The following is a 28,000-nucleotide window of genomic DNA, read 5'->3' as shown; positions in this document are numbered from 1 at the left end:
TTTTATTATTTTAGTTTATGCTGTAGCTATGAAATTAAGTTCTGGACTCTGGACAGATAACTCAGTAGATAAGAACACTGCCTTCTCTTCCGAAGAATCTGGTTCAAGTCCTAGCATCCACATGACAGCTTACAATGGTCTCTAACTGCAGTTCTAGGGGATCTGATACCCTCACACAGACACACATGCAGACAAAACACCAAAGCACATAAAATAAATAAAAAAATAAATTAGTTTCTGATAAAAAAATACATGTATATTCCACTCCTAACCAAGAAGATATTTGCAATTGACACCTCCTGGAAGACGTAATTCTGGGTATATCAGCCAGTTTGCCAACACAAAATGAATATCATGTATGTTTGTTTGTTTTTTAGTCTTACTGGGGTTTTTGTTTGTTTTACTTTTCATTTTATTGCTGAGAGAGAGAACATGATAGTGGGTGGGGAAGGAAATGGGGAGGAGCTGGGAAGAGTTGGGGGAGGAGAACAAATATGATCAAAATATACTGTATGTAAAATGCTTTTAAATTAAAGAAGAAAATTAGATGTGTACAGAAGACTTTAGAGTGTTGATAGTAGGAGAAGCAGGGTGTCTTAGCACTTACTGTTTATTTCTGAAGTTTCAATGGAAATGAATGCATGATTTGTTTATGGGGACAGACTCTGCAGGTGAGGGTCACACTAAATGTCAAAAAGCAGAGCCTTGGCAAGTGGTGTCAGTTCTTTCAGCAAAACCGCTTTTGCAACGGCATACCTTTGCCACATTGTTATGTGTGACTATATACTTTTACTGGGAGGTTAACTGATTACAGCTTCATCAAATCGACCAAAATGAAAGGAATTTTAATTTTACTTGATAGATTTTTAAATTGAGTTTTTCTACCCTCTGGTTAGTTAAGACAATTATTCTTTTGAGTCAGAAATATACAACTGATACATAATGTAATGATTTTACAAGTGAAGTCTTAAGATGTAGAAAAAATGAAAGTAGATTGTCCCAGTGTGTCAGTTACTCAACAGAAGTAGCAAAGAGCCATGGCTAGGAGCTGTATTCACTGTTAATAGTCCACAGGGACTATTAACTTCGTGTTGTATTGCTAACGATCTTGGTTTGCTCTGCAGAAACACATTCATATTTTTTCTCAGAGCTCCCCCTTATGACTAGTGGCCACTAGCACCAAGGCAGTTGATTGTGCTGGTTGATATGCACAGAGGCAAGCCTGGAGAAACCCCATGTTTATCACAGGACTAGACTTACTCTCCATAGCCACTGCTGTCTTCTGGGTATAGATCGCCTTTCTGGGGTAAAGTCTCATGAGCATAGAGACTCCCTGACTCGCTCACACCCAGGACCGATTCTAGAACAGAACATCTGTCTTAATAGGATGCTCAGTAAACATTTATATGAGAAGTAACTTTTCAGTCTTGAATATGGAGCCACCTTTATTTATCAGAAATTAATGAAGGAATATCATACCTGTGACTTTTTTTAATTTACAGAAAGTATACGTTAAAATTTTAATTTTGTGTGTGGGCATGTAGAGGCAAGATGTTGACAATTAGGTGTCTTTTTCCACATTAATTTTTTTTGTTTTGTTTTTCGACACAGGATTTCTCTGTGGCTTTGGAGCCTGTCCTGGAACTAGCTCTGTAGACCAGGCTGGTCTCGAACTCACAGAGATCCGCCTGCCTCTGCCTCCCGAGTTCTGGGATTAAAGGCGTGCGCCACCATCGCCCGGCTTCCACATTAATTTTTGAGACAAAGTCCATCACTGAACCTGAAATTCATCAATTTGGCCAGGATGCCTGGTAAATGAGCTTCAGGGATTCACTTGGTTTTGTTCCACCCCATCCCAGAGCCGGGGTTACAGGTGTGCACCCCTGCATCCCACCCCTTCCCAGAGCTGGGGTTACAGATGTGCACCACTGGATCCCACCCAATCCCAGAGCTGGGGTTACAGATGTGCACCCCTGCATCCCACTCCACCCCAGAGCTGGGGTTACAGATGTGCACCCCTGCATCCCACTCCACCCCAGAGCTGGGGTTACAGGTGTGCACCCCTGCATCCCACCCCATCCCAGAGCTGGGGTTACAGATGTGCACCCCTGCATCCCACTCCACCCCAGAGCTGGGTTACAGATGTGCACCACTGGATCCCACCCAATCCCAGAGCTGGGGTTACAGATGTGCACCCCTGCATCCCACTCCACCCCAGAGCTGGGTTACAGATGTGCACCACTGGATCCCACCCAATCCCAGAGCTGGGGTTACAGGTGTGTACCCCTGCATCCCACCCCTTCCCAGAGCTGGGGTTACAGATGTGCACCCCTGCATCCCACTCCACCCCAGAGCTGGGGTTACAGGTGTGCACCCCTGCATCCCACTCCACCCCAGAGCTGGGTTACAGATGTGCACCACTGGATCCCACTCCACCCCAGAGCTGGGGTTACAGGTGTGCACCCCTGCATCCACCCCACCCCAGAGTCGGGGTTACAGGTGTGCACTCCTGCATCCCACTCCACCCCAGAGCCGGGGTTACAGGTGTGCACCCCTGCATCCACCCCATCCCAGAGCTGAGTTACAGATGTGCACCCCTGCATTGCATCCCATCCCAGAGCTGAGTTACAGATGTGCACCACTGCACCTGACCTTTATGTGGGTGATGAGGTTCTGAACTCAGGTCCTCCTAATTGCACAACAGGCACTTTACCAACTGAGCAACTTCCCAGCCTCAGATATCATACTTTTAATCCTCATTAACCAGCCAATGGCATCAACTAGTCCAACAGAAAAAAAGAGATAGTCAAAACTGATAGTTTATTTAAATGCACAAAGTGAACATATGACAATCGTATCAAGGTTACTACTGCAGAGTCGTTTTAGTTAGTATTTCTCAACATCACCTCTCGTTTGGTTCTAATAGGAGTATAATTCAGATCTTCACTTTTTTCTCTTTAGGTTTGAGTTGCATATTCTGTATCTCCCAGTTAAGATCGTTATATATTATTTTATTACTTTAGTTTTAAATAGGGTCCATGAACTTTATTGATATTGAACTCCCATTGTAGTTCTTTGAACTTACCTAGAAAACACCTTTAACATGGTAATCACTTAGCAAGGGAGGGCCTATGCCACATTGGTGCCAGGCCTCCTTAGCTTTATTCCCTGGGGAAAGGTGAGTGCACTCTCTGCCTGTTCTGCAGCCCCTCAACGCAGGACAATCAGACACAGGACAATCAGATGCAGGACAATCAGACGCAGGACAATCATACACAATAGGAAGTCAAGTTAAAGCAGGAACTCAGTTTATTACTGTGAGCATCTGCTTATATAGGTTAAGTGACATTGGGGCTGATGTGATGCAGGGGCCCCTCCAGCCAATGAGAGACAGCCAAGCCCTCCCTCTGGCTGAAGGGGCATCTACCTAGATTTTGCTGTGTCATCCCCACTCGGTAGCTTTGAGACTATCCTTCAAACTCGAGCCAGGCTTTTCTCTGTTCTACAGGCCTCGAGGTACAGGCCCCGAGATAATTTTGGCCCAACGATTGTAACCGTAAGGTTGTTACTGAGAGCGCCTGCATACCAAGATCTTTGTATTTAGGAGAAGGTGCTGTTTCTCCTGTGTAGCTTAAGAATCAAACCTAATAAAAATTAATGTCCTCCAAAGTATCAGCTGAGAGCCCAGAGCCTGGATGTTTAGATTCAAGGACTTTCCCAAACCAGGCTATTAAAAATGATTGAATTAGAATCAAACAGAACACTGATTCTTAGAAGCACCTTCCCCACAAATAAAGTCAGAGCCCTGCCCCCTTTCTCTTTGAATGTATTGAGTGAACTTACATGTCTGAATGTGTACCAGACTGCCTTGAGAGTTCTCAATGCAGGATTCTTTTTAGTAGTTCTTGTCTTTCTAAATAATAACCCAACGCCCCTTTTCAGAATGGGCCGCAGTTAAAGGAAATGAATACATTAAACCTCATCTGCTTTGGTTAAAATTAAAAACCAGTGCTTGAAGAATAATTAAAACAGGGGCACAATTCACATTATCATGGCGTCTGGTTAAGGGGCAGCGCAGACAGGACTCCCCTCGTGGCTGCCTTTGTTCTTTACAGCGAGGGCATTCTCTCACTTCATCCTCACTGGCCGTTCTTCTCGAGATCGGAGATGTGGACGTTTTCTTCTAACTGTGCTGTGCTGAAGCTGAGTGTAGGGTAGTAGAGGCCCCGAGACCCCGTGAGTCTCTGGAAGAAGCCACTGTTCTGCTTGTAGATCCAGAAGCAGAGCACAGCAAAGGCCAGGAAGGCCATCAGCGTCAGCGAGACTGCAAGAGGAACGATGCTGTGGTTCCGTCCTGGAGGGAGACAAAAGACAAAGAGAGTAGATCCTGCCACACACCTGCTGCCTGTCTTATTGATTCTAAGGAACAGCTAAATATCCTCTCTTCTTCCAAACCTACCTTTTCCTGGATGCTCCATTACTGCTGGAACATCTAAAATCAAATAAAAAAAATTCTTAAATTCAGTGAAGTTAGGTGATTACTGAGACAAAGAAAATCCAACTATGGCTCATACATCAAATCTAGTGGCCGGTGTTGATGAATGATATTTCAATGGAAATAGCTGCAGTTTCAACTTTTTAAATGGTGGTGGGGCAGCATTAACCAGGGAAGAGTCAACAGGGAGACTTACCGTCTCCCTTCACACACCTGCCTCCATTTTACAGATAAACCCATTTTGGTCTTCGCATGGGGTAAACTGCCACACTCCTTCCAGGATCCTCAAGGCCACACACGGACGGGGCTGGAGGGGATCTACAGTTGGCCTCTGAACGCCCCAGCTTGACTGGTCTGTGGGTGTTCCATCAAACCACCTCAAGGTTTCATCTGTGGAAAAACTGCTGACTTATTATGAATTATGTGCATGATTACCAGTCTAAGACTGGGATAAGCCATAAGAGGAGCCCCCAAATCTAAGGAGACACATTTAATTCCGTAAGTACGCTCATGAACAAAACACAAAAATAGGTATGTATCCATTAAATTTGCCTCTATTTTTAGATACAGATGTCTTGTTTCTTAATGTCCTGGTTTGAGTTTTAAAAATAGGTTCACATTTCTAGCCAATTTAAATAAAGCACACAGTAAATGAAATGAAATTAATTAATGTATAGAAAATCCCTCAAAAGCCTAACATCAACCCCACAAGAAGAGGGCTTATTTCCTGAATCTGTCATTATCCTAGAAGTGGTTCAGTGGGAAAGTTCAGCCTATAAGTGGTCAATGTGGTTTGTGTGTGTGTGTGTAGGGGGCACTGTCTGAAACGAATTTAAAACCAACAATAAAGTGAACTATATAAGTCAGCTTGCTTTTGGTTATCACCAACTGCTAGAAATTCAAACCACTTCCAGGATTAAAATACGCAAGGATGGTCTTTGTTCCCCTGCCTCTTCCACCAAGGTAACGCTCTCTCTGTGCCAATTACAATAATTTTCTCTACAAGTACTTTTCAGTAACATCAGTTACATAAAGAAAAGAAGAGTGTGCCTCCTTACACACACTGGTGTTTATGAGCAGTCTGTAAGAATTCAAGAAGTGCAGTTAACAATTGAAATGGCTCCCTGACTCTGTTGGGCTTTGTAACACTTAAGAGAGTCAACGTGGCTTTGCCATAAGGCTCAGGACAGAGTTGGAGCAAGCATCTTTATGGTCAATATGAAGGTTAACTTGTCATCTGTTTTGTTTGTTTGGGAGGGGGGTGGCTTTCGGATTCACGCTATACTTTCACAGCAAATGTGTCCAAGGAGAGTTTTGTGGCTCCCAGAGGTCTTAACGGCTCCTTATTTATTTGCTCATCCTCTGTGCCCACATCACTTACTGTTACTATCAAACTGGGCATTCAACCAAACCATCTGGACAGAAGAACTAAAAGCACGAAGCTCTTCCTGGAGAAATAAATTTTCAGCCTCGTCCTTGATGGCTAAAAGATTAGATCCTGTAAAAAGAGATGAGCAGCCAATGAGCGAGGGAAGTGCGATTCACAAATGTCTCTGTGCCCTGTCTTGTGAAGCCTGGGCTTTGAAAAATCAACATTGCACCATTCAATACATTTTTATTTTCCTCTCTGGTGCTGCGGCTGGTAGCCCAGGGCTTGCCATGTTAGGCAGTTGCTCTACCCCTGAGCTACAGCCCCAACTCTGTTGTTTCCATGGCTAAAAAGTGATTGAGCATGTGGGGAAATAGCTCAGTTGGTAAAGTGCCTGCTGAACAACCACGGAGACCCAGGTTTGAATCCTCAGGACTCAGGTAAAGAGCAGGATTGGGGAGGCAGAGACAGATCCCTGAGTCTTGCTGGCCAGGTTCAGGAGGAGATCATGTCTTGTCTCAAACATACCAGGTGAAGAGTGATTGAGGAAGATCCTGGGTATAAGACATATACACACATGCCCCCCCCCAACACACACACACACACACACACACACACACACACACACACACACACACACCATATACATACAAAAAATAAAGTGATTAAAAACAAAACAAAACAAACCAACAAGTTCTCACTATGTAACCTGGTTGGCCCGGAACTCACTATGTAGACCAGGTTGCCCTTAAATTCATAAAGGTTTGTCTCTGCCTCCTGAGTATTAGGTGGCCTGTGCCACCACACCCACCTAAAATGTGATTTAAACCTTTTTAAATTTTATTTCATTTAATTAACAATTTAAAATTTATTTTACATACTGACTAAGGCTTCCTCTCCCTCTCTCCTCCTATTCTCTACGATTTAAGACTTTTAAGGTAAAACTACATTTATAAACATGTATACAAGCTTTCACTTAGAAAGTTAAAGTCCTGATGATCCAGTTTAGAGAACATTAAAGATTCATAGTATACGTGGCTTGAGAATGAAGAATTCTGGGGGGATGCTATACACTGAGACACCATCTTGGGTTTCCAAAGTCTGTACTGGAACTTGAATTGCCTGTAATAGCTGTCCCCGTAACAAGCGGATTCAATGGTGTTTATTTTATTTTTTTCAGTGGTTTTCACAGCTCCTACAGTTACTGGATAATGAGCATTCGAGCAGGCGCACTGTTTACTGCGACGTCAAAGAGTCCATGACAGCGTTTAGTGCCACAGAAGAATTACCTTCTCTTTTGCAAAATTCATGAGCATCCTCAAAACTCCTGCTGTCCAGGACAGTAGAAAGACTGTAGCAATTACCTTTAAATTTTATCCAGGGAACCGATGTTTCTGGGCAGAGCACTGGGTGCTCAAATGCCTTTGTTTCTATGAAGAAAAAAAAAACCAAGCATGATTTCAGGCTGGTGCCTGAGCTCCTATACTAAGATAACCCTTATTTTACAGTCAACGAAAGGCCAGAATCAATGCATTCATTAAGATTTTCATGATAATACCCAAAAAGACTGGATTTGAAGTCAGTGGTTACAAACGTGGCTTAGGTTCTTATATTTCTGTTACTCTTTACCTAAACATGCAGAGTGTGTTAACAGATTGCTTTGTCCGTTTCCTTTGAGTGCTGCCTGGTGAAGGCATTGTCTACTGTTAGCCTAAAGCTTGGGGCATCAGGGAGATACAGTTCCTGGAGGAACTGGGAGCTGAGTGATGCTGTAGAAAGGATGTCTACATGTAAAATACGTGTCCTATGCAGGGCTAAGTGTCCACGGATTTCTAAAATCCTTAAATGTCAGGGAGCCTGTGAGAGGACAGCACCTTCAGTGAGTATCACAGTGAAACACAACATGAAATAAATAAGCAGAGTTTGAGGGGGCTTGCCTTCTGCCACCAAGCCTGAGAGTCAGATACATCCATGCTGAGCGCCTGGCCCCATAGCTTCCTAACTGTGTGGCCTTGGGTATGTTACCCTATGCTCAATTTCTTTGTAACAGGGAGCTAACAGCAATGCCATTCTTTTCCCCAGTTCGAACAGTTTAGATATATTAACATCTGGCCTTTGTTATTTTAAGTCTTTCATTTATTATTGTCATAGAGACAAGTATGTATGAGAGCATGTGTGACAAGTTTTGGGAGTCACTTCTTTCTTTGTTTCCATGTGTGTTCTGGGGATCTGAACTCAGGATGCAGACTTGCTCTGAAGTATGTTTATCTGATGAGCCATTCTGCCCGGCAACCCTTAAAAGTCTACAATAAACGTGTACAGTTTCATCAAAAAAGGAAGGAGACTTACAGTGTTTTAGAAGAACTAATTTCGCTATATAGGTGTGTGCATTTCTTACGCTTTCATATGTAGATGCATGCATATAGACATTACTCATGCTTAATCCTGAACTGCTTTCATCTACAATTATGTAAATGATGTGCGTTGTTTGTCGAAGTATCCAGAATATAAGTAAATAATGCAGTTTTATGAAATGAGAGCTTTAAAAGGAGATCAGAGGGAGAACTCGTGGTGCATATGATAGCAACAAAGAAGACACCTGGAAAGCGGGATCACACACGTCAGCAGGTGAGGAGACTGAACCTCCCTCTGTTCTCCTGATGGATGGAGCCTTGGGAATCTGTTTAATGCTCCCAGTTAACATTCATCTCCCATAAAGGATTGGGTCAGCTGAACTTCATGTAAATGGGATACTATGCAAAGTGTGGGGTATCACAGAGTATCCGCTACCACCGCCATAACCATTGCTTAAGAATCTAGCACTCTTGTCTCAAACCTTCAATTCAGATTCTCCACAGATGCTAAAGCACACCTCTGTAGTGTGACCTCCTGTTTTTCTCTTACCCTAACCTGGGATGCCGGCAAAGTCAGCACCAGCTTTGCCGTCTGTATCCCCATCCCGCACCCCTCTGTCTGTATCTACGCTTCTGCCTCAGAATGCTTCTCTATGTTCTGTGACTTCCTATAACCCCGCCCATTCTTCAAGTTCGGTCTACATATACTGCCACACCCTTCAAAAAGCCCTTCTGTTTCTCTAGACAGATAGGATGCTCTTTTAAAAACAGCAAAGTGTTATTAACTATGCTGCAGACATGGGGACGGCAGCATAAGAAGAAAACAATGCACCCCTTTCTTGATAATCCCTTTTACCTCCTCTCCCAGCCATGCCTGGTATGACAGCTACTTGTCTTTGTATCATAGACCAGGGCTTCCCAAGGGCTGGGACTTTCTATTATGCGTGTTTGTATTCCGCAGTTGTGAACATTCAGAAGGCCAGGACACATTGGCTCTGTTGAATGGAATGATCCTTACCAGTGGGGACATGACAAATGGCGCCTTGCAGAAGAGACTCACAGGCTGTTCTATGCCAGCGTCCACTAGTGTCAGCAAAAACACAGTCACCAAGGAAGGTGGACTCTTTGTCCTTCCAATAGGTGAAAGGGGATTTGGTGCCGTCCGACCAGTCAAAATTAAGACCATTCTGCAGAGGGAATTCAAAGCATCACTTCATTGCCACGACTTGCTGGAATCACCCCAAACTACCCAAGGATGCACTCCTTCCAAATTCCACATGTTTTTCCAAAAGAACCGGAGGTCATGAATGGAACAGAGTTTACCTTTCAGTAATTCAAGTGTGTAATACTCTTGTTTTCAAAAGCAAAAACAAAACAAAAAATAAAAATCACACAAACAGAACTCTGCATGTTATATTTCAAGGGCAGTAAATTAGTTAATTAATTAATTTCTGAGCAGGGAGCAAAAATCATTTTTTTTCATGGAGATTCTGGAAATCTAACAAATTACCCAAACATGGTACTTGAGTTTGAGATGTGTTTCATTGCATAAATGATTCAGTACTCAGGGATTCTTGAGAGTTTTCAAAGGACCCATGGGGGCATTATATTTAGAAATCAGGCATTGCATATTCATCCTAAAACAATGTATACTCTTGTTTTGTAGCCCCAGGGTCCTCAAAAACAAAACAAAACAAAACCAAAATAAAAAAAATTGAAAATAACAACAACACCCCTCCCCGTAGTGTCTGTATAAACCAGCTGTTGGAATGTTATATTTATGATTGTGTCTGGGAATTATGTTTGCATGCTGGTTCCAGTAGCTGTCTCCCTAAGGAAATAGACAAAAACTTTGCAAAGATGATTGGCGGGACTTCGAACACCTACGTCTGTGGTGGAGAGGCCAATCCAGTGGGCATATCCCAGCCTGCTGAGAACAACTGTGAGGAAGGCCTGCTGGAAATTGTCTGCAATGCTGGCCAGTTCTGCTCCATGCACCAGGCAGGTTCTTCTTGCTGTGTACCACGTCATATTGGCATGAATGATTTTGTAAGTTCTGTTTCCAAATTCTAATGTATTGGGGACTGAATGCATTTCAGACACATTTGCACGGTATTCAGGAGTATCTAGATTGAGAACAACAACAAAATTGCTTGTGGCGTCTGGACTACAGAGGACGTCAGACTCAACATGCATCTTTGTCACTAACAGTGACACTGACCAGAGCTTTTCCTCCAGAAGTGATGAATTCAAAACAATGACACTATACTTGGAAGGTGTGTGATGCTAGGGCACTGGAACACTGTGGTGGTTTGAATGAAAATGGCCTTCATAGGCTCAAATATTTGACCCCTTGATCCCTAGATGGTGGAACTGTTTGAGAAGGATAAGGAGGTGTGGCCTTGTTAGAGGAAGTATGTGACTGGGGTGGGCTTTGAAGTTTAAAAGGCCATGCCATTCCAGTTAGCACTGCATGTGTACATACGTGTAGTGAGTGCCTATGTGTGCTTTCTCTTTAAGATGTGTGCTTTCTCTTTTTTTTGTCCTGTATTCTGCTGTAACCATAGAACAGCCTAAATTTAGGAAAATGTTTGTGCATCTGACCTAGAGTGAATTTAGTCCCTCTTGCATACTAGGCTGAAAACTGAATCTGTAAGTGCTTTTGGCTTCTTAAAGGGCATGTTGAAATGTGAATAGCTGAAGACCTGGACTGCATCCCATTCCTGACCCTCCCTGGCTAGGAGGCCTGGAGAAAATCAGTCCTTCTAAAGGTTACATTTCAGGTCTATAAGAACTGATAAGTTCTTCCTAAGGAGGGTGTGTGTAGAATTCACTGCAATATCCACACAGGGCATGCTCTATTGCATCCAGGACACACCAACAATTCATAAATCTTGCTCCTCACTGCCCTCTCCTGTTTTGGTCATGTTCTCCACAATAAAAATGGCAAAGTGAAAAGTAGCCTTTTGCCTTTGTTACTGTTGCTTGATTTAGAAAGCACACATTGTAAAATGGAAGCGAAATGAGCCTATTTATTAATTACCTTGTGACAGACTGTACTTGGTCACAGTGTCCTCTTGGCTGCAAGCCTGCTTGCCAGCCTATGCTCCCAGTTTATGGCTAGTTATACAGAATCCATATGACACAAAGTACTATTTTAAAGTGACAATTGGCACAATAATGTAACTGAAAATTTTTTGTTTCCTTTTACTGGGTTACACCATTGCTTTTGTACCTAAGAATTTCTCCCAGTGCAATTAGTCCTTCCAAGTTTCAAAACAAAACACACATGGTTTTGAGCAATGTGGTTTTGCAGCTCGTTATCCTGGAAGAAATATCTATGGACGCTGAGTTGTTCCCGAGTGTTCAGTCTTTACTTTGTCTTGCGCTCTCTCTCTCTCTCTCTCTCTCTCTCTCTCTCTCTCTCTCTCTCTCTCTCTCTCTCTCTCTCTCTGTGTGTGTGTGTGTATGCACGTGTGTGAACGCATGCCCGTGTGTGCCATGGCATGTGTGTGGAGGTCAGAGGACAACCATGAATGTAGCTTCTTTTCTTCTATTTGAGTCAAGGTTTTGCTCTGTTTTTCTGTTGTGTTTGCCAGGTTAGCTGGCCTATGAGCTTTAGGGGATCCTCCTGTCTCTGCCCTCCATCTCCCCCCCAAAAGTTCTGGGATTATACCATACACCTGGGCTTTTACTGGGTCCTGGGGGGATTCAAACTCAGGTCCCCAAGGTTGTACTGCAAGTTCTTTCATCCACTGAGCAACCTCCTCTGGATTTTGCCTCTCTTTTTATCCTTCCTTCCTTCTTCCCTTCCTTCCTTCCTTCCTTTCTTTCTTTCTTTCTTTCTTTCTTTCTTTCTTTCTTTCTTTCTTTCTTTCTCTCTTTCTTTTTTGCCTTTTTTTGAGGCAGGGTTTCTCTGTGTAACAGCTCTGGCTGTCCTGAAACTTGCTTTGTAGACCAGGTTGGCCTTGAACTCACAGAGGTCTGCCTGCCTCTGCCTCCTGAGTGCAGGGATTAAAGGTGTGTGCCAGCACCTCCTGACTTACTCCTATTTCTTTTTTCTTTCAGGAACATAGCAATTTTTGGCTCAAGCCCAATATAAGTATATATTTATGTCAAAAAATACAAGGTGTTCATTGTAATAAGAATGAAAGTTTAATAGTATTTTTCAGAAATAACAATTTTTTAAAACTGTCCTTTGTTAAACACATTCTGAGAACTATGCTAAGCTTTGTATGTGCATTTGAAATAGTTCTTACTCATTTAACAGAAATTGAAATCAAAGCTCATAGAAGATGCAGTCATTTTACTGATCAGATTTCCAAGGTGTCACATTATACAGCAAGAGACTGGGGTGAGTGTATTGTGGTTCCTCTCTCCAGTAAAAGCCACCAAGATACAGTCAGGGGACCCTGTGGCCTTACTCCAGCTCGGTCACCCTTCAGAGACCTCACTTCTGAACTTGTTGCTGACGCTTGTGTAAAGAGGTGAAGTGGGAGCTTGTCTGGTCAGACATGGGGCTTGTGCTCCCCCTCTGTCCTGCAGTGTCACCAAAAGAGCACCTATGTTGCTCGTCCCCAAATGCCAAAGAAAGCAATCAGCGCATAAATTTGAGACGAGGTCAACTTTGCAGAAACAGAATCACTACTATCTTTAACTGAAATACTGCTTTGTTTTGTTTTGTTCTTTTTAAGACTAACATTCCTTATCCATAGAATGGAAAGACTTTGACCTATTTCCTGGAATGGTCTTGAAGGTTTTATGGCATAATGTTTATAAACCCAAAGGCATGGTGCCAGGCACAGGGACACACAGGTTATGAAAGCAGGAGCTGTCTTTGCTATTTTTATTATTGAAGGTTACTCAAGGACAATCACACTGCTTAGTCATCCCCCTGGATATAGGATATAGGTGATAGTATCACACTTTAATTAGGATTTTAAATATCCTCCAAAGGCCCTGGTATCCCAATTGTGATCCCCAGAGTGGGACCATTGGACCTGATGGAGCATTTGACAAGTGAGGCCCAGTAGAAGGTCTTAGGTCACTGTGCATGCCACTGAAGGGAATTATGGGAGTTTGGACTCTTTCTGTTCTATACTTTTGCCTCCCAATCATGAGTTGGATGACTTTGTTCTATTTCCCGATCCCTCCATAGCTTTCTGATTTTGGCACAGCCCCAAAGCAATGGGTCTAACCTTCAAAATTATTATGCCAATATAAATAATCTTCTCTTGTAATAAGCTGATTAGTTCAGATATTCTATCACAGGGAGGGGAAGCTATAACATATGGCTTTGATATTACACTCCAGAAATTATTAGGGAATTTTTCCCCAGATATAGAAATATACCACATGTCATATTAGCCGCAGATACTATTTTTGAAGCTTAAAAAAAAGGAGTGAGGTCAGGTGGGGGTGGTGCATGCTTTTAATCCCAGCACTTGGGAGGCAGAGACAGGTGGATATCTGTGAGTTTGAGGCCAGCCTGGTCTACAAGAGCTAGTTCCAGGACAGGCTCCAAAGCTACAGAGAAACCCTGTCTCGGAAAAACAAACAAACAAACAAACAAACAAACGGAGTGAGTATGAACTGGTGACCCATGTTTCTAGTCAGAATCTCACTCTATGGCCCAGGCTATCTTGGAACTTGCTCTATAGTCCAGGGTGGACTTGAACTTGGTGGGTAGTTTTCTTTTTTGGTCATTTTTAATCTTAGTCTCCCAACCCAAGTGCAGGGAATATAGGCATAAACTAAGCCAGTTCCTCTTTTTCGTTTTTCTTTTTCTTTTTTTTTTTTTTGAGACAAGGTTGCTCTCTGCAATCCTGGCTGTCCTGGAACTCACACTGTAGACCAGGCTAGCCTCAAACTCACAGGCAGTGAGTTTTCTGCCTGCCTGCCTCTGCCTCCCAAACGTTGGGATTAAAGGCATACACTACCACTGCCTGGCTTCAGCTCCTCATTCTTTTTCAACATTCTGGGAGACATTTAAAAATTGCCGCAATAGACCATGATTAGACCTACTGTCGGTGCTCTCTGTGAAGTGTTGTATGTTGGAATTTAACCCTCAGTCTGGAGGATTGAGTGGGAAGAAACTTATCTGACTGTGAAGTTCAGAAGTAGGATCTCTGGAGGGTGACCAAGCTGAAGTAAGGCTACCGGGGTTCCCTGACTGAATCGTGGTGGCTTTAACTGGAAAGAAGGCTCAGAATGCACTCACCCCAGTCTCTTGCTTTATAACATGACACCTTGGAAGTCTGGTAGGGTAGATCAACAGATGTCATCACTTTGACTTTGAAACAGAACTGTGCATGAATAAAAAAAAAAGTGTTTTTCTCTGTGTTGTTGCTAACATCACACAGTCTAGGAAAATGGACTGGACCACGCAGACTCCCAGAACACAGGTGGAAAGCTATTTAGTGGTCCTAGGGTTGGTATATAAACTCCGTTATCTGTCAGATGGTTTCTGCAGTCCTAAGTAGTGGGGGACACATGGCTAAATATGCCTAAGTGTAGAGGACAATGACTTATATCATAGCTGCAAAGCTCATAGACAGCAGGTGTGGAAGCAAGGTTGGAAATAAAAAGAATAAAACCCCAATTATTTCTTACCTTGCATTTTTTCACAAACAAATCCATAGCCTTCTTTCCCACAGTCATCAAAATACCATTTTCCAGTGAAATGAAAATTAGGACTACTTAGCATCAGGGCACAGAGTGGAACATGCTTTTTCATTTTAGAGGTATTGTAATTTGGTATCTTTAAAGGAATACACATTATTAAAATATGATAAATATAACATTATTGTCACATTGAAAAAATTTGATTTAGGGCATAAATTGAAAAAGTAAAACACCATTATTATCTTATTTACATCTAATTAGAACCAATTCAGAAATCTCTTCATAGCCTCCAAGATAAACAATCATCATGATTCATAGTGTAATTGTGTTTATAGTATGCATGAAACTGTTATAATGTTACATTATTAAAAATTAACATATGGCTGGTAAACTAATGTAAATTTATAGCTTCAAAATACAGACAGAGAACAGTTTTAGTCAGTAAGTCTCAGTTACGATCTCTTGTTAAAAAGGTGTAAAAAAAAATAAATCTTTGAGGGTCTTAGAATACAGCACAAAGGTTAAAATATACAAGACCCTGATCTGATCCCCAGCAAGCCGTGCCCCTAGTAGCTTAAAACTTACATTTATGACGTCAGACGGAGACCAGTTAGAATATACTACAGGCTTCCTATTCACCCATGTCTCGTGATTGTCACTTTTTAACCCTATCCACACATTCGTGGTCTGGCCGAAAAGGTTCATAGTAATGAAAGCTGGAAAATAGAAACACATTATCTAATAATGCCACATAAACCATTGGGTCGTCATCAAATGCTGCTCACAGACATCATTATATTTAAATGACAGCATTTTGAATCAAGTGTAGAAATTCCTTATTTTGCTCTTATTGAGGTAACACAGCCTCTTCCGTTTTGGTTTTAGTTTAAATTGAACGAAATTAGCTGGGTAACTAACTTGAGATTTTATCAGATCATTAGCAAAACAATTTCCAGTGTTCACTTACTACTTTCTTAAACAAACAAGGACTAATGGAGTATATTTAAAAAGAAGTATGTAAATGCCTAAGTTTCAAGTTAAAATGTATAGGTGAACTCAAAATGATCTTTGAAAAACTTACCGTGCCATTGTAGTAGATATTCCCGAGACATTACGTTAGCCATTCTAGAACACACATAAATATATCCTCATTCTCTCCAGTTAAAGCCTCTAAAGTTAGCAGTTTCTTGGCAGGCTACTCTCACAAATGTCATGGTAGAAACCCTGGCGCTCAACCTGAAATTTCCTGTGTCTTAGCAGTATACTGTTTTAAATGTTGATTTGTAAGCGAAAGTTTGGAGGTGACGTTTTGATTACTATTAGAATGATGGCGGCCATTTTGGCTTGGTGGAACCCTTGGACTCTACCTTGCTCCAGTTCACTTTCGATGGAGACCAGCGTCCCGCCCTTGTCGACACAGAAGTCCTGAGCGCCTGCCCAGGTCTTCAGCTGGCGGGTGTCTTTGGGAATCCACACCTGGAAGCACTACGAACAACAACAACAACACAATGTGTTCATTCCTGCACTGTTCTACTTGAATGAAGCAAGTTCCCAAAGGCACCGAAGGTCGGTCTTGGAAATGATAATTTTCTTAGGTAGAGAACTCATCAGCTTTCTGGCTGCTCTGAAGGCATTAACAAAGCTGCTTTGGGGTGAAGAGCAATTTGTCTCATTCACGTGAGGCAGAGCAGAAGCAGGGATGTGTTTGTCATCCGGAATGTCACCATGGCGTCGTCTGCTCCGTGGAGAGGGGCACTCTTTCTAAGGAGCCCGTCAATTTGCAAGGTTTACAGTAGGAGCTTAGTCAAAGAAGAACAAAGGAGTGGCTTAGCTAGACCCATCCCGAAGCCGACTTGCTTACTTTAGTGAGAGACGAAAGGACAGGGAGGATTGAAGTTCACTCGAAGCTCAGAGCCCACCATTTAACATGAAACATACAGGAAGTTACAGAAAAACAATGGGGGAAATGAGAGGAAGACAGAAAAACAAAGCAGACAGACTGAGGGACAAACATCACCACTGACTCTAAGCGGAACATAAAAATACAGGCTGGAGTTTCACAATGAGGTGGTCATCTTCAACAACAACAACAAAAATCTTTATTATGCCACACACAGGAAGGTCAGAGGACAACTCTAAGGAGTCAGTTCACTGTGGGGTCCAGGGACCAAACTCACGCTAGCCATGTTGCGGCCAAGAACACATCAAGGCAGAGGTGTTCTTGTTGTCCAATGGGATGAGAATCGGAATGATACAATTAGCCTAGTGTTGTGGAATATTAAAGTGTGTTATTTTTGTTAATGCTACACTTAACTCAGTGAAGCTGAAGTTCTTTGGCTGTCTAAAACACCTGATGGTCGAATAAAGACCTGAACAGCCAATAGTGACGCAGGAGAAAGGATAGGTGGAGCTGGCAGGCAGACAGAATAAATAGGAGAAATCTGGGAGCGAAGGAGGAGCAAGAGAGGAGGAGGAGGACACCAGGGGCCAGACAACCAGACACCCGGCCACACAGCCAGCCATGGAGTAAGATAAGAAGTAAGAAAAGGAAAAAACCCAGAGGCAAAAGGTAGATGGGATAATTTAGGTTAGAAACAAGACAAGCTAAGGCCAGGCATTTATAAGAAAGAATAAGCTTCTGCGAGTGATTTATCCGGGAGCTGGGTGGCGGGCCCCCAAAAGAACAAAGAGTAAAAAGCAACCAACTACAGTCTAGTAAGCTCATCTTGCTGATAAAATGTAAACATGGTAAGAAAAGCTGAAATAAAGCCACGAGGTAGAAAGAAGACCACAGCACTAACACTTCCGGACAGGGTTCACGGAAGTCAGGAGAGCCTTCGTGCAGGGACACTCCGTGCAGAAAGTGCTGGCAGTTTCTTTTTCCACTCAGTTGCCTCCTCAATGAACAGAGGCAGCCCTAGTCATTGGCAGGTGTGACCCCAGGATTGAGCCACAGAGAACATTTCAAACTAACCCCAATTTACCTAGAAACTCACAGAAGAGAGCGCCACCTTTCCTGTCCTCCTCTGGGATGGCGCTCTTCTCCCTCAGTCTCTAATTTCCCTTCCGTCAGCTGTCACCCCCTCCCAACAGCCAACCATCACTGCAGAAAAGCAGGGCCAGTCTTCTTTGGCACACAAGGATAATCCCTAAAAACCCATCCATGAGACAGAAGAATGGCCTGTGAAATGACTGTCGATTTCAAGTCACCAAGCAAGGCAGGAACCTTGGAGGGGAACTATTCCATTAAAATAGTATTCATGTATCTTTCCATTTTTATATTCTCCAGTGTAAACTTTTTTTTGGGGGGGGGACAAGGAAATCCAGTTAGAAGGCAGTTGAGATGGCTCAGTGGGAGAGCACTTGTCACACACTGTGATGACTGGGATTTGGATCCCCCCACCCCAAACTCATGTAAAAAAAATGCCAGGTGACACTGGGGCTTTCCACTGTAATTCCAGCAATCAGGAGGTGGAGACGGGGATGGCTGGAACAAGCTAGCCAACACTGAGAGCCCGCCTCCATCTGTAAGGTGAAGAGCATTTGGGGATTTGGGGTGATAACCGAGGAAGAAAACCAATGTTAATTTTGGACCTCCACACAAACGTAGACACACATACATGCAGCTATGTAATCATGTGTACTTATACACATACAAACACTTGCTCATACACTCACATGATGCATACATTTTAAAGACAAAGAAAAATCAGTGCAAATTACTAACCCCATAGAGGTATTCTACCCCATTCTTCTGGGTATGTAAACTTGTCTCACTCACTACATTGAACCAGAGTATTCATGTCCTCTGTCTGTGTGACATTGAACTGAATATGCCCAGAAGTGTCCACATTCTCCACCTTAACCTTGTAGACCTGTGCTCTATGACCTTGATCTGAACACGCCCAGAGGCGGGTCTATTATCTTTCCTTCTTAAACTAGAACCTTAACTGAGCAAGCTCATGGGTGTCCACCTCACGGCAGCGCTTCTCCAGAGGAGTCAAGATGGACTCTCGGCTAAGGTCACCACCCTTCCATGCCTTGGGGAGAGCAGTATTCGGGGGACAACCCCAGCACTCTCCTTAACTGTTGCAGGCAACAAGTCTCCCCACTCTTATCTCCTGCTGTGTTTCTGGCTTGGCACTCTCCAAGACACAACTCCTTGCAATCAGCCGCCCAATGACGCTCTCAGACATTCTAGACTTTACACGGCACAATTTTCCCTCTCGTGGATATTGCGACAAAGTCTGGGGAAACTCTTAGTTATTCTTAGTTTGGGAAGAGTTGCCACTGGCGTACACAGATGGAGACTAAGACGCTGCCAGATATGCCGTGAGTGACCGTATGATTTCCCACAACGAAGAACTATCTGACCCCAAGTGTCAGTAGTGCCTGGGCCAATTTCCCCAAAACTCAGTTCTGATAATGTCGTTCTTTAGGGCTTCAGTTCACACACACACACACACACACACACACACACACACACACACACACACCTTTTAGGATTAAAAGCCAGAAACTGTGATGTAGCCCGAGTTACCGATCAAGAGAGGAGTGGGTTTCCAAGCCTCCTGCGTCCCTTTTTCTTGTGTGCTTCACAAAGAAACGGAATTGGCTTTACAGGAGCTTCATTTTTTTTTAACAATCACCCTTTTATCTGTTCCTTTTTATTCTGCTCCTTTCTTCTAATTACAAATCCCAAGGAGCGGCACACACTAATTATTGAGAAGTCTTATCATTTAATGCGAGTTCACCTTGGGTTCAGATAGTCACTAATGAACCATTCATAAACACCAGTGACTCTTGCTGGCTCAGTCTGCTCCACCCTTCTCTCCAGGAAGGCTTCTCCCTTCACTACCTTCCGTGTTCCCTGCAGCCAAGATTTGTCCATTTGACAGTGGAGGTATGGCTTCCTATTGTCACAGGCTTCTTTTCTAAATATACCGTATTTACTAGTCAACTCGGAAACAACATCACTAATCAATAAGGCAGAAGTGCTGAAGAAAAAATGGCCTCTTCGATTTTAACTTATTTACCTTCTGACAAGTTTGCAGATTGTGTTCGAGTTATATGCGTCTCTGATCATAATTGTGAATTAAGGAGGCTCTATAATATTCCAAATGAGCTTGGAGTAATAAAATTTCTTTGTTCCAAAATAATTTATAGTCAACATTTGGCAATAAAATCTATAATATTTCCTTCAAATTTGGCCTTTTCTCAGTTTTCCACCTATCATCTAATGTTGACGTCTGGAACTTTGTGAATATCCTTACTCCCTCCCCCTTCTCTGCCTTAGATGCTACTGAAGGGGCCATTGGCAGGGAACCAACACACACACACACACACACACACACACACACACACACACACACACACACACAAAGGGGGGAGGAGAGGAGAAAAGAAAGAAGAGCACCCTCTTAGCCCTGCTGACTTGTCCTTCCTAGGGTAACATCTTGTCAACCTCCCCAAATGTCATTAAGCTACATTATCACACATGGAGAAGATGATTTATGAATCATAAGAAAGGATGCTTAGCTTCCAGGTATCTTGGTTTTTAAAACTCTAAAAATGCAATTAACTTGTCAGCTGAGTTTTTTTTTTTTAAATAATAAAAATTAGTCCTTGAAGAGTTGATGAAGAAGGGGGAAAGTTCAATGGCCTATCATGTATTGAAATTTGTTCTGAACTTATCCCCCACTTTTCTTCCTGTAGCTTTAAGAGTTAAGGGGAGTGTGGGGATGTGGTTCTGGTGGGGGGAATGGCCCCACAGCGCTTGCTACTTCCCTCAGCCTCAATCCTTTCTTCTCTGGCTTCCAGACTGAGTAACCCATTAACAGCAGTCCCTTCTTATCCATGGTTTCACTTCATCCTTTCAAGGACTCAGTCAGAAGAGTGAAGGCATTGACAGAGGTAGGCTCTGCGTGTGGGAACGAGAGGGGAGGAGGTCCCTTAATTTTGATATAAGACATCATTTTATTTTATCATTGCTTATTGTGATTCTTTCTCTCCTTTTAAGGATTTATTTATTTATTTATTTATTTATTTATTTATTTATACATGAGTAGGTTAGGGCAGGTGTCTGAGGAGCCCCCCCCCCCAGTTAGAGTTAAATGCAGCTGTGAGCTGCCCCCATGTAGGCCCCGGGAGCTGAACTAGGGTCTTCTGCAGGAGCAGTACAGGCCCTTAACTGCTGAGGGAGCTCTGTAATCCTTATGGTTTCTTCTTTTTTTAGATTTATTTATTTATTATGTACACAACATTCTGCCTCCATGTATGCCCACACGCCAGAAGAGGGCACCAGATCTCATTACAGATGGTTGTGAGCCACCATATGGTTGCTGGGAATTGAACTCAGGACCTCTGGAAGAGCTGCCAGTGCTCTTAACCACTTAGCCATCTCTCTAGCCCCCCTTATAGTTTCTTCATCCACCTCATTTACAAATGGAAGATAGCTCTCAGAAGGACCCTCAGAAAGGCTTTCTCTACAGGTGGCTGCATTGAGAGGTGCTATGGGCATTCAAGAAGTGAAGCTGAAGAAGTAATTATGAACTCCAGGCGTCCCTCACAAAGGACCATGGGACCCTAGTCTCTGTTTCTCTGTCTGCCTACTCCCACCCCCACATATGCTCAAGATGCAAACACTTGCCTTTGGATTCTGTTTTAAATAAAATTTTGGGACAGGATATGATGGAGGAAGGTCATTGGCTAATAAAGAAACTGCTTGGCCCTGATAAGTTAGAACATAGGTGGGTGGAGTAAACAGAACAGAATGCTGGGAAGAAGAGGAAGTGAGCTCAGACGCCATGCTCCCCTCTCACGGGCAGACGCGATGAAGCTCTGACCCAGGAGATGAAACTAGCACACAGGTTATACCATGAAAGACCTAATTAACGAAAATTGCTTCGCTCAACTGCCAACTGAGATGAAACTGGTGTGTGTGTGCGCGTGTGTGTGTGTGCATGCATGTGTGTGTGCGCATGTGCGTTGTGTGTGTGCATGTGTGTGTGTGTGCATGCGTGTGTTCCAGTCTGAGAGCCAGGCACCTCTCTTTTCAGAGGACAGCTTAGGGTTTCACTCCTTGCCTTCCACCCTGCTTGAGACAGGATCTCTCTTGCTTACTGCTGTGTATGCGAATTAACTGGCTCATGAGCTTCCGGTGGTTTTCCCTGCCTGTGCCTCCTAGGTAGAAGCATGTGCTGGGATTAGGAGCATGTGTGTTACTGCACTTGATGGTCCACGTGGTTTCTAGAGACCTGAACTCGGGGGGGGGGAGGGTTAACAAGACACGTTCTTTATATACGACGACAGAGGCTGAATTTTGACCTGACCCATATGTTCATAAAAGTCACACAATTGTGCGAGCCTCAGATTTCTCAGATGCAAAATCAGAACGATAACTGTCTATCTTAAAAATCAGATCAAATAAGAAATATTTACCAAACCGCCCAGCAAAATCAGCCAAGAGGCGAGGGTACTCTAAGTATTCATGATGGGTGGCTAGAAGGCTGAGCAGAAGGTGGCCACATGCTGTACAGGAACAGTTGTGAGCCAGGTATCTACCATCAGCAGTTCAGCTGTGCCCCTTACAGAAGGTTATCCCAGCAGGCTTTGCTGACCGTTTCCTCTCACTGGGAAGAAGAGGCTCGTGAGATCCTCACCTGAGGATGAGTTCATCTAGCTGCTTCACACCACCTGGTCTATGCGACACGATCTAACTACATGTGGCTAGGGGGAGGGGCTAGGGTATACAGGCAGGGGAAGGCTAGGGGAGGAAGGCACTGCCCACGTGGCTAGGTCGTCATCCCTGATAGGTAAAGACATAAGCAACCTTTTGCCTACACTCTGGAAGGAAGCCCAATAAACTGAATGGTTCTCCAGAGTTGCTTTTGGTAGATTCATACCTTGGTTTGTCTTTGGGGCCTCAGGTATAGGGGTAGATAGTGTTTATATCTCCCACTGGGAAGGGGTTTTGGCAATACATATGCCACGGAATATACTCAGCCTTTAAAAGAAAAAAAAAATCCTATCACATGTCATCACATGGCTGAGACTTAAAGACATCCTACTAAGTGAGCCAGTTATAAAAGGATGGGCACTGCGTGTCTCCATGTTCAGGATTCTAGCTCGGAGAGACAGGAGATATAACGGGGGAGCCATTTATTTAGGATGCAGGATGTGATGGGGAAGAAGAATAGGGAGTTGTTACTCAATGAATATAGAGTTTGGTTCTGTAAGAAGAGACAGGGCCTGGAGAGGCGTTGTACAACATACTGATGCTGAACACTGCAAACCACACACTGAACATGACTAAGGTAGAAAATTATATGGTGATTGTATTTCACCATATTTAAACTAGCCATATGTGACTAATCATACGTGTGTGTGTGTGTGTGTGTGTGTACAGAATTCAGGCAACTCACTGCCTGAGTTAACAGTGGCAGCGAGATAGTGAAGAAGAATATGCCTGCGGTGTGGCTGTCCACAATTAAAGACCAATTTCAAGTTAGCGTATGGAATTATGACACCGTTTCAGTTCTTAATTCTCTAAGAGTTAAGCAATTACAGTTTGGGATTCATTTAGTCACTTTCACCCAAAGCCTCTAAAGTTATTTTATTACAAAACCTAAGGAGTGGAGGCAAAGTCTCAGCCTCCCTGGACGGGCGCATCAGAGATCATAAACCTGGTTGACGGCGTCCCTGCTGGCAAGCTTTCACTCTGAAATTGAATTCGGCACCGAAGCATCAGCTCTATGAAGCTCAAGATGACATTGACCAAATTGCATTATTAGTTCATCAGTTTACAGGTGGGTAGAGTCCTGCGGCTTCTGGGCGGGGAAGAGGAGGAGGAACAGGATATGGGCTCTCTAAAGTTTACTTGCGGGGTGGGGTGGGGGTGGATGAATTAGCACGCAGGCACACACAGGTGTATACATACACACACACACTGCAGACACGCGCACACATCCTATCTAGTGACTCACACAGCACAAGGGACATCACTAGAAAAAAACGCCTCCACAAACAGGGTGTGGGGGCACAGCCGCCTTGCACAAACCCTTTCTGTTCCCAAAGGGAAAGCTTCTGAAGTCATTCGAAAGGCGTGACAGTGGCAGCTCAGGTCCTGTGGCTAACTGGTGCTTCAAACAAGCAAGCAAGCAAGCAAGCAAGCAAGCAAGCAAGCAAGCAAGCAAGCAAACATGCCCCTCCCCCAATCCCCCCCCCCCCCCCCCACTTTGAATTACTTTTCAACTGGCATTCCACAAAAGAAAAACAAAGACGACGTTACAAGAAGGAACTTACCTTGTGGTTAAAATAAAGCCAGCCTTTGGGGCACGTCCCATGTGGCAAGGGTGGCTTCTTCTTCTCGATGACCCACATTTCCTCTCTCTTGCAAATGCTGGGCATAGAAACAGAACAGTCCTCAGTGCCCCAGAGCCCTGCGGGAGGAGACAGGTCAGAAAAGCTGTCGGAGCCAGGACAGCCCCTCCACAATCTTTATGGATCGATTTTCATGGCTTGCTATGGTTTTTCATAATTTCATTTTTTTGAACTCTGGAAACTGAACTAAACGACTAAGTACAAAGATCTCTAGTGACACCCCCCCTGGGCAAGGTGCCATCTGAGTAATTAGAATGTAAAAATGTAAAAAAAGCTCACAAAAGTAAACAAATGCTATAATTGAAATAAGATTAATTTAAAGTCATACGAATATTTGGCTTGGGAAGCAAAATAAGCCTTCAGGTTTTTAAGTATTCAGCTTCAGTACAGGGAAAATATTTCTAAGACAATAGATCATCATTTTTAAACTTTATAATACTTCTTCCAAAAATTCAGGATAAATATATCTAATGTAGATATCTAAATCCTAAAATGTTTGAGCGCTGACATGGTGTCTGGGAAGGCATTTCTAGTTTCACATGTTTAGCCAGGAAACAGCTCGCTTGTAAAGCCCCTGTAAACATCCCCAACTTGCAAACATCAAAACACTTCCTATCTTACTCTTGTTGGATAAAAGATGCTCAGCCTACATAATACTGTAGAATGATTAAATTAGGAACTTCTCAAAAAGGCGGATTGCTCGGTCTTGACTCTTATATGAGGCAGACTCTTAGATGAACATGTCTTTTCTAAGACAGATCTCTAACCTCCCAGCCTCTTGCAAACCATCTTTTAGTTTAGAAGGGTTGCAGTTCCAGAGGAAAGGGACGGATGCCTGTTCGTATTGAGTAAAAAATGCCAGACAAAGAAGCTGTGTGCACAGCACAAGGTGGGTCTAGCTTTGTGTGTTAAAACAGGCATGAAAACCATGAGCTTCAAAGGTGGGGCTGGGCTGTGGCTGTCAGTGCCGATCCTCAGCTGTTCTGGCAAAACAGTCCTTTCCATAGGCTGTTGTGACACCTGCTGGCAAAACAGGCGGATTAGCTACAGTTTTCCCCTAACTCTGCAGAGGGCCGCCCACAGAGGAGCGCTTCTCCTCTCTCTCTATTTATTTCTCTCCTGACCATATTAATTATGAACATGGCTTTTTTTTTTAAAGAATGGCTCGTGTCAGTTGATGCCCAACTAGGCAGTACTATTCTCAGAACACAGAGAAGCCAGTCTTCAGTTTCGGGGTGCCATCGGATCTAACTTGCAAACAGATGCTCATCTCAGATGAGCAGTCATTAGTGCCAGAAATAATAAAATTGTAATGAACAATAAAAATAATAATAAAACAGTGAACTGAATGTAAATACTTTTTTAAAAAAATGACTTATTTATTTTTAAGTGATTGGTGTCTTATCTATGTGTATGTCTGTGAGGATACCAGATCTCTGGAACTGGAGATACAGACAGCTGTGAGCTGTCATGCAGTGCTGGGAATTGAACCCGGGTTCTCTGGAAGAGCAGCCAGTGCTCTTACTTGGGTCCATCTTTCCAGCCCTGAACACAGGTTTTAATTATACGTGGGAAAACATTCATAGACTGCACAGAGTGAGCATTTGCAAACAGGAAAGTAGAGATGGATGAAAAATAGCCTGCACACTGAGGTTTCACAGAGAACAGGATTTACAGAACATTTTTTCTAATAATTTCACCTTTACAGTTATGGTAATTTCTCTGTACTTTCTACATTTTTACTTTTCCTCTCGCACCTTCTTTGATGCAGCTGCTTCCTGTATATTTTAAATTCTATTCCCACTTCATTCTCAAGCTTTAGCATATTTCCTTGTAAAATTAATGAACAATTCTTCATTGTTTTGGGTAGGGACAAGAAACATCTATTTTGTTATATTTGAAAATGAGGTGCATGTTTGTCTTTAAAAAAGATTTCTGCCGGGCGGTGGTGGCGCATGCCTTTAATCCCAGCACTCGGGAGGCAGAAACAGGCGGATCTCTGTGAGTTCGAAGCCAGCCTGGTCTACAAGAGCTAGTTCCAGGACAGGAACCAAAAAGCTACGGAGAAACCCTGTCTCGAAAAATCCAAAAACAAAAAAAACAAAAAAACCCCCAAAGATTTCTTAATGCCATTATTGCATGTGTCTGAGCATTTTGATTGAATGCATGCATGTTTACCACATGTGTGTCTGGTTCCAGAGGTGGTCAGAAGAGGACATTTGATCCCCTGAAGTAACTGGAGTTACAGATGGCTGGGGGCCACCACGTGAGTGCTGGGAAGAGAAACCAGGTCTTCTGGAAGAGTAGCCCGTGTTCTTAGCCCCTGAGCCATTTCTCTAGACAGGAGCTCATGTCTGTAAGTCCCAGCAGGCTCTTCAGGTTCTGCTGGTGTGCGAGGACTTAGCCATTTGCAAGTTATGGACAGGAATGTGACCGCATGAATTTCGCAGGATGGGTGTTCATTCAGAACCCTGACAACTGATGAGATTGCGCGCCATCAACAGAAAACAAAAGTAAGCATTCGAAGGAGCCTGGCGGCCTCTAGAGGTGTTTGCAGCGCAACCCCAGACAAGAATAAGTGAAGTAACCTGTTACGGAAGAAATGAAGGCACACCGCTGGCTCTGGTTATCCGCTCTCTTCTCTCTTCCTCCGTCCCAGTCCTGGAATATCACAGGTGACCCATTATGCCAACTGCGGGAAAATTTTTAAAAATTAAAAAGATTTATTTTTTTCATGCGTATGTCATGTCCTATCACTGTGTCTGTATATACTTATGCCACATGCATGCAGATCCTGTGGAGACCAGAAGGGGGTGTCAAGTTCCCTTGAGCTAGAGGGGTATGTGAGCTGTCCAGTGGATGCTGGAAACCAAATTCCGGAACAGAAGTGAGTGCTCTTAACCACTGAGCCATCTCTCCAGCCCCAGAAAAATTAAAACAAAATATTAAGGTCTCATTTGGCATGTTCAGTATGTGAGTCCATCCTTGTAGTACGGGGATACAGACTGAAAATATAATAATTTACTCAATTTAATTAAGCACATTAAGCATTGTACCTACAGCTAATCTGCATTGTGTGCACCAAAGTAAAGTGTATGCTGCGTTTTTTTTTTATCACATACACACACAAAATAAGGGAGGCAGATGCTTTCACAAGTGATGGGCACGCTTGTGGTGTAGACCGGTGATGGCTAAAACACGCCTGCGCCTTTGGTTAGAGGAATGAAAACTTGTATGTTAAGGATAACAGTTGAAGGTTATTCAGCAAAGCCGTCACCAAAATCCAGTGCAATCACTATGCACATACAACTTGTCAACTAGTGTTAAATACAGATTAATCTTGGTTCATACTGAGTTGGATCGCTGGCTCCTCCTTCTTCAATTCCAATCCACCAGTTTACACCGTGCTTTGATAGCTATTAAAGGGAAGAAAAAGAAGTCAGCATTTGTTGTTCTCGCTTACATTTTTCACTATTAAGATCAATGAAGATGCTATTAGCTCTTTGTTTACTACGATTTTACCTGGCTACATAAGGAGGAGCAATGAAGGGCTAGTATCTAGAGAAGGCTTGACATTGCAGCATTCTAAAACACTCTTTGTCCACCATGAAACAGAGTAGAAATGAACCACCGAAAGTATTTTCTGTTTCATTCAGCTTGAAAAGCCAAATTTCTAACTTTGTAAGAAGTCATAAAACATAAAAGAGAAGATGGACTCTTTTTCTGACTATAATTAGTGGCATCTTCTCTCCGTGATTTATGGAAGCTCACTGCAGA

The 28,000-nt window shown here is 43.2% G+C and overlaps 1 protein-coding gene across 2 annotated transcripts in view; it reads right to left on the bottom strand.

Moving 5' to 3' along the window:
• Window positions 1-2,801: 2,801 nt before the first annotated feature.
• Window positions 2,802-28,000, bottom strand: part of Pla2r1 (phospholipase A2 receptor 1) — a 107,519-nt gene continuing 82,320 nt past the window's right edge. The window contains exons 18-30 of one of the 2 annotated variants that reach the window (XM_075985073.1): window positions 27,575-27,639; window positions 26,812-26,915; window positions 24,146-24,282; window positions 16,210-16,327; window positions 15,428-15,558; window positions 14,831-14,978; window positions 10,106-10,344; window positions 9,237-9,405; window positions 7,154-7,294; window positions 5,877-5,993; window positions 4,709-4,885; window positions 4,460-4,492; window positions 2,802-4,354 (exon numbers count right to left, since the gene is read on the bottom strand). In XM_075985073.1, coding sequence (XP_075841188.1) covers window positions 4,140-4,354; window positions 4,460-4,492; window positions 4,709-4,885; window positions 5,877-5,993; window positions 7,154-7,294; window positions 9,237-9,405; window positions 10,106-10,344; window positions 14,831-14,978; window positions 15,428-15,558; window positions 16,210-16,327; window positions 24,146-24,282; window positions 26,812-26,915; window positions 27,575-27,639 — 1,794 coding nt within the window. In that variant the 3' untranslated portion in view covers window positions 2,802-4,139. Of the gene's footprint in view, window positions 4,355-4,459; window positions 4,493-4,708; window positions 4,897-5,876; window positions 5,994-7,153; window positions 7,295-9,236; window positions 9,406-10,105; window positions 10,345-14,830; window positions 14,979-15,427; window positions 15,559-16,209; window positions 16,328-24,145; window positions 24,283-26,811; window positions 26,916-27,574; window positions 27,640-28,000 lie in introns of those variants that run through there. The other variant, XM_075985074.1, reaches the window with a different exon arrangement.

Source organism: Microtus pennsylvanicus, chromosome 9, assembly GCF_037038515.1.
Source record: "Microtus pennsylvanicus isolate mMicPen1 chromosome 9, mMicPen1.hap1, whole genome shotgun sequence".
NCBI lineage: Eukaryota > Metazoa > Chordata > Mammalia > Rodentia > Cricetidae > Microtus > Microtus pennsylvanicus.
Note: the sequence above shows the minus strand (reverse complement) of the source record. Positions and strands in the feature narration are given on the sequence as shown.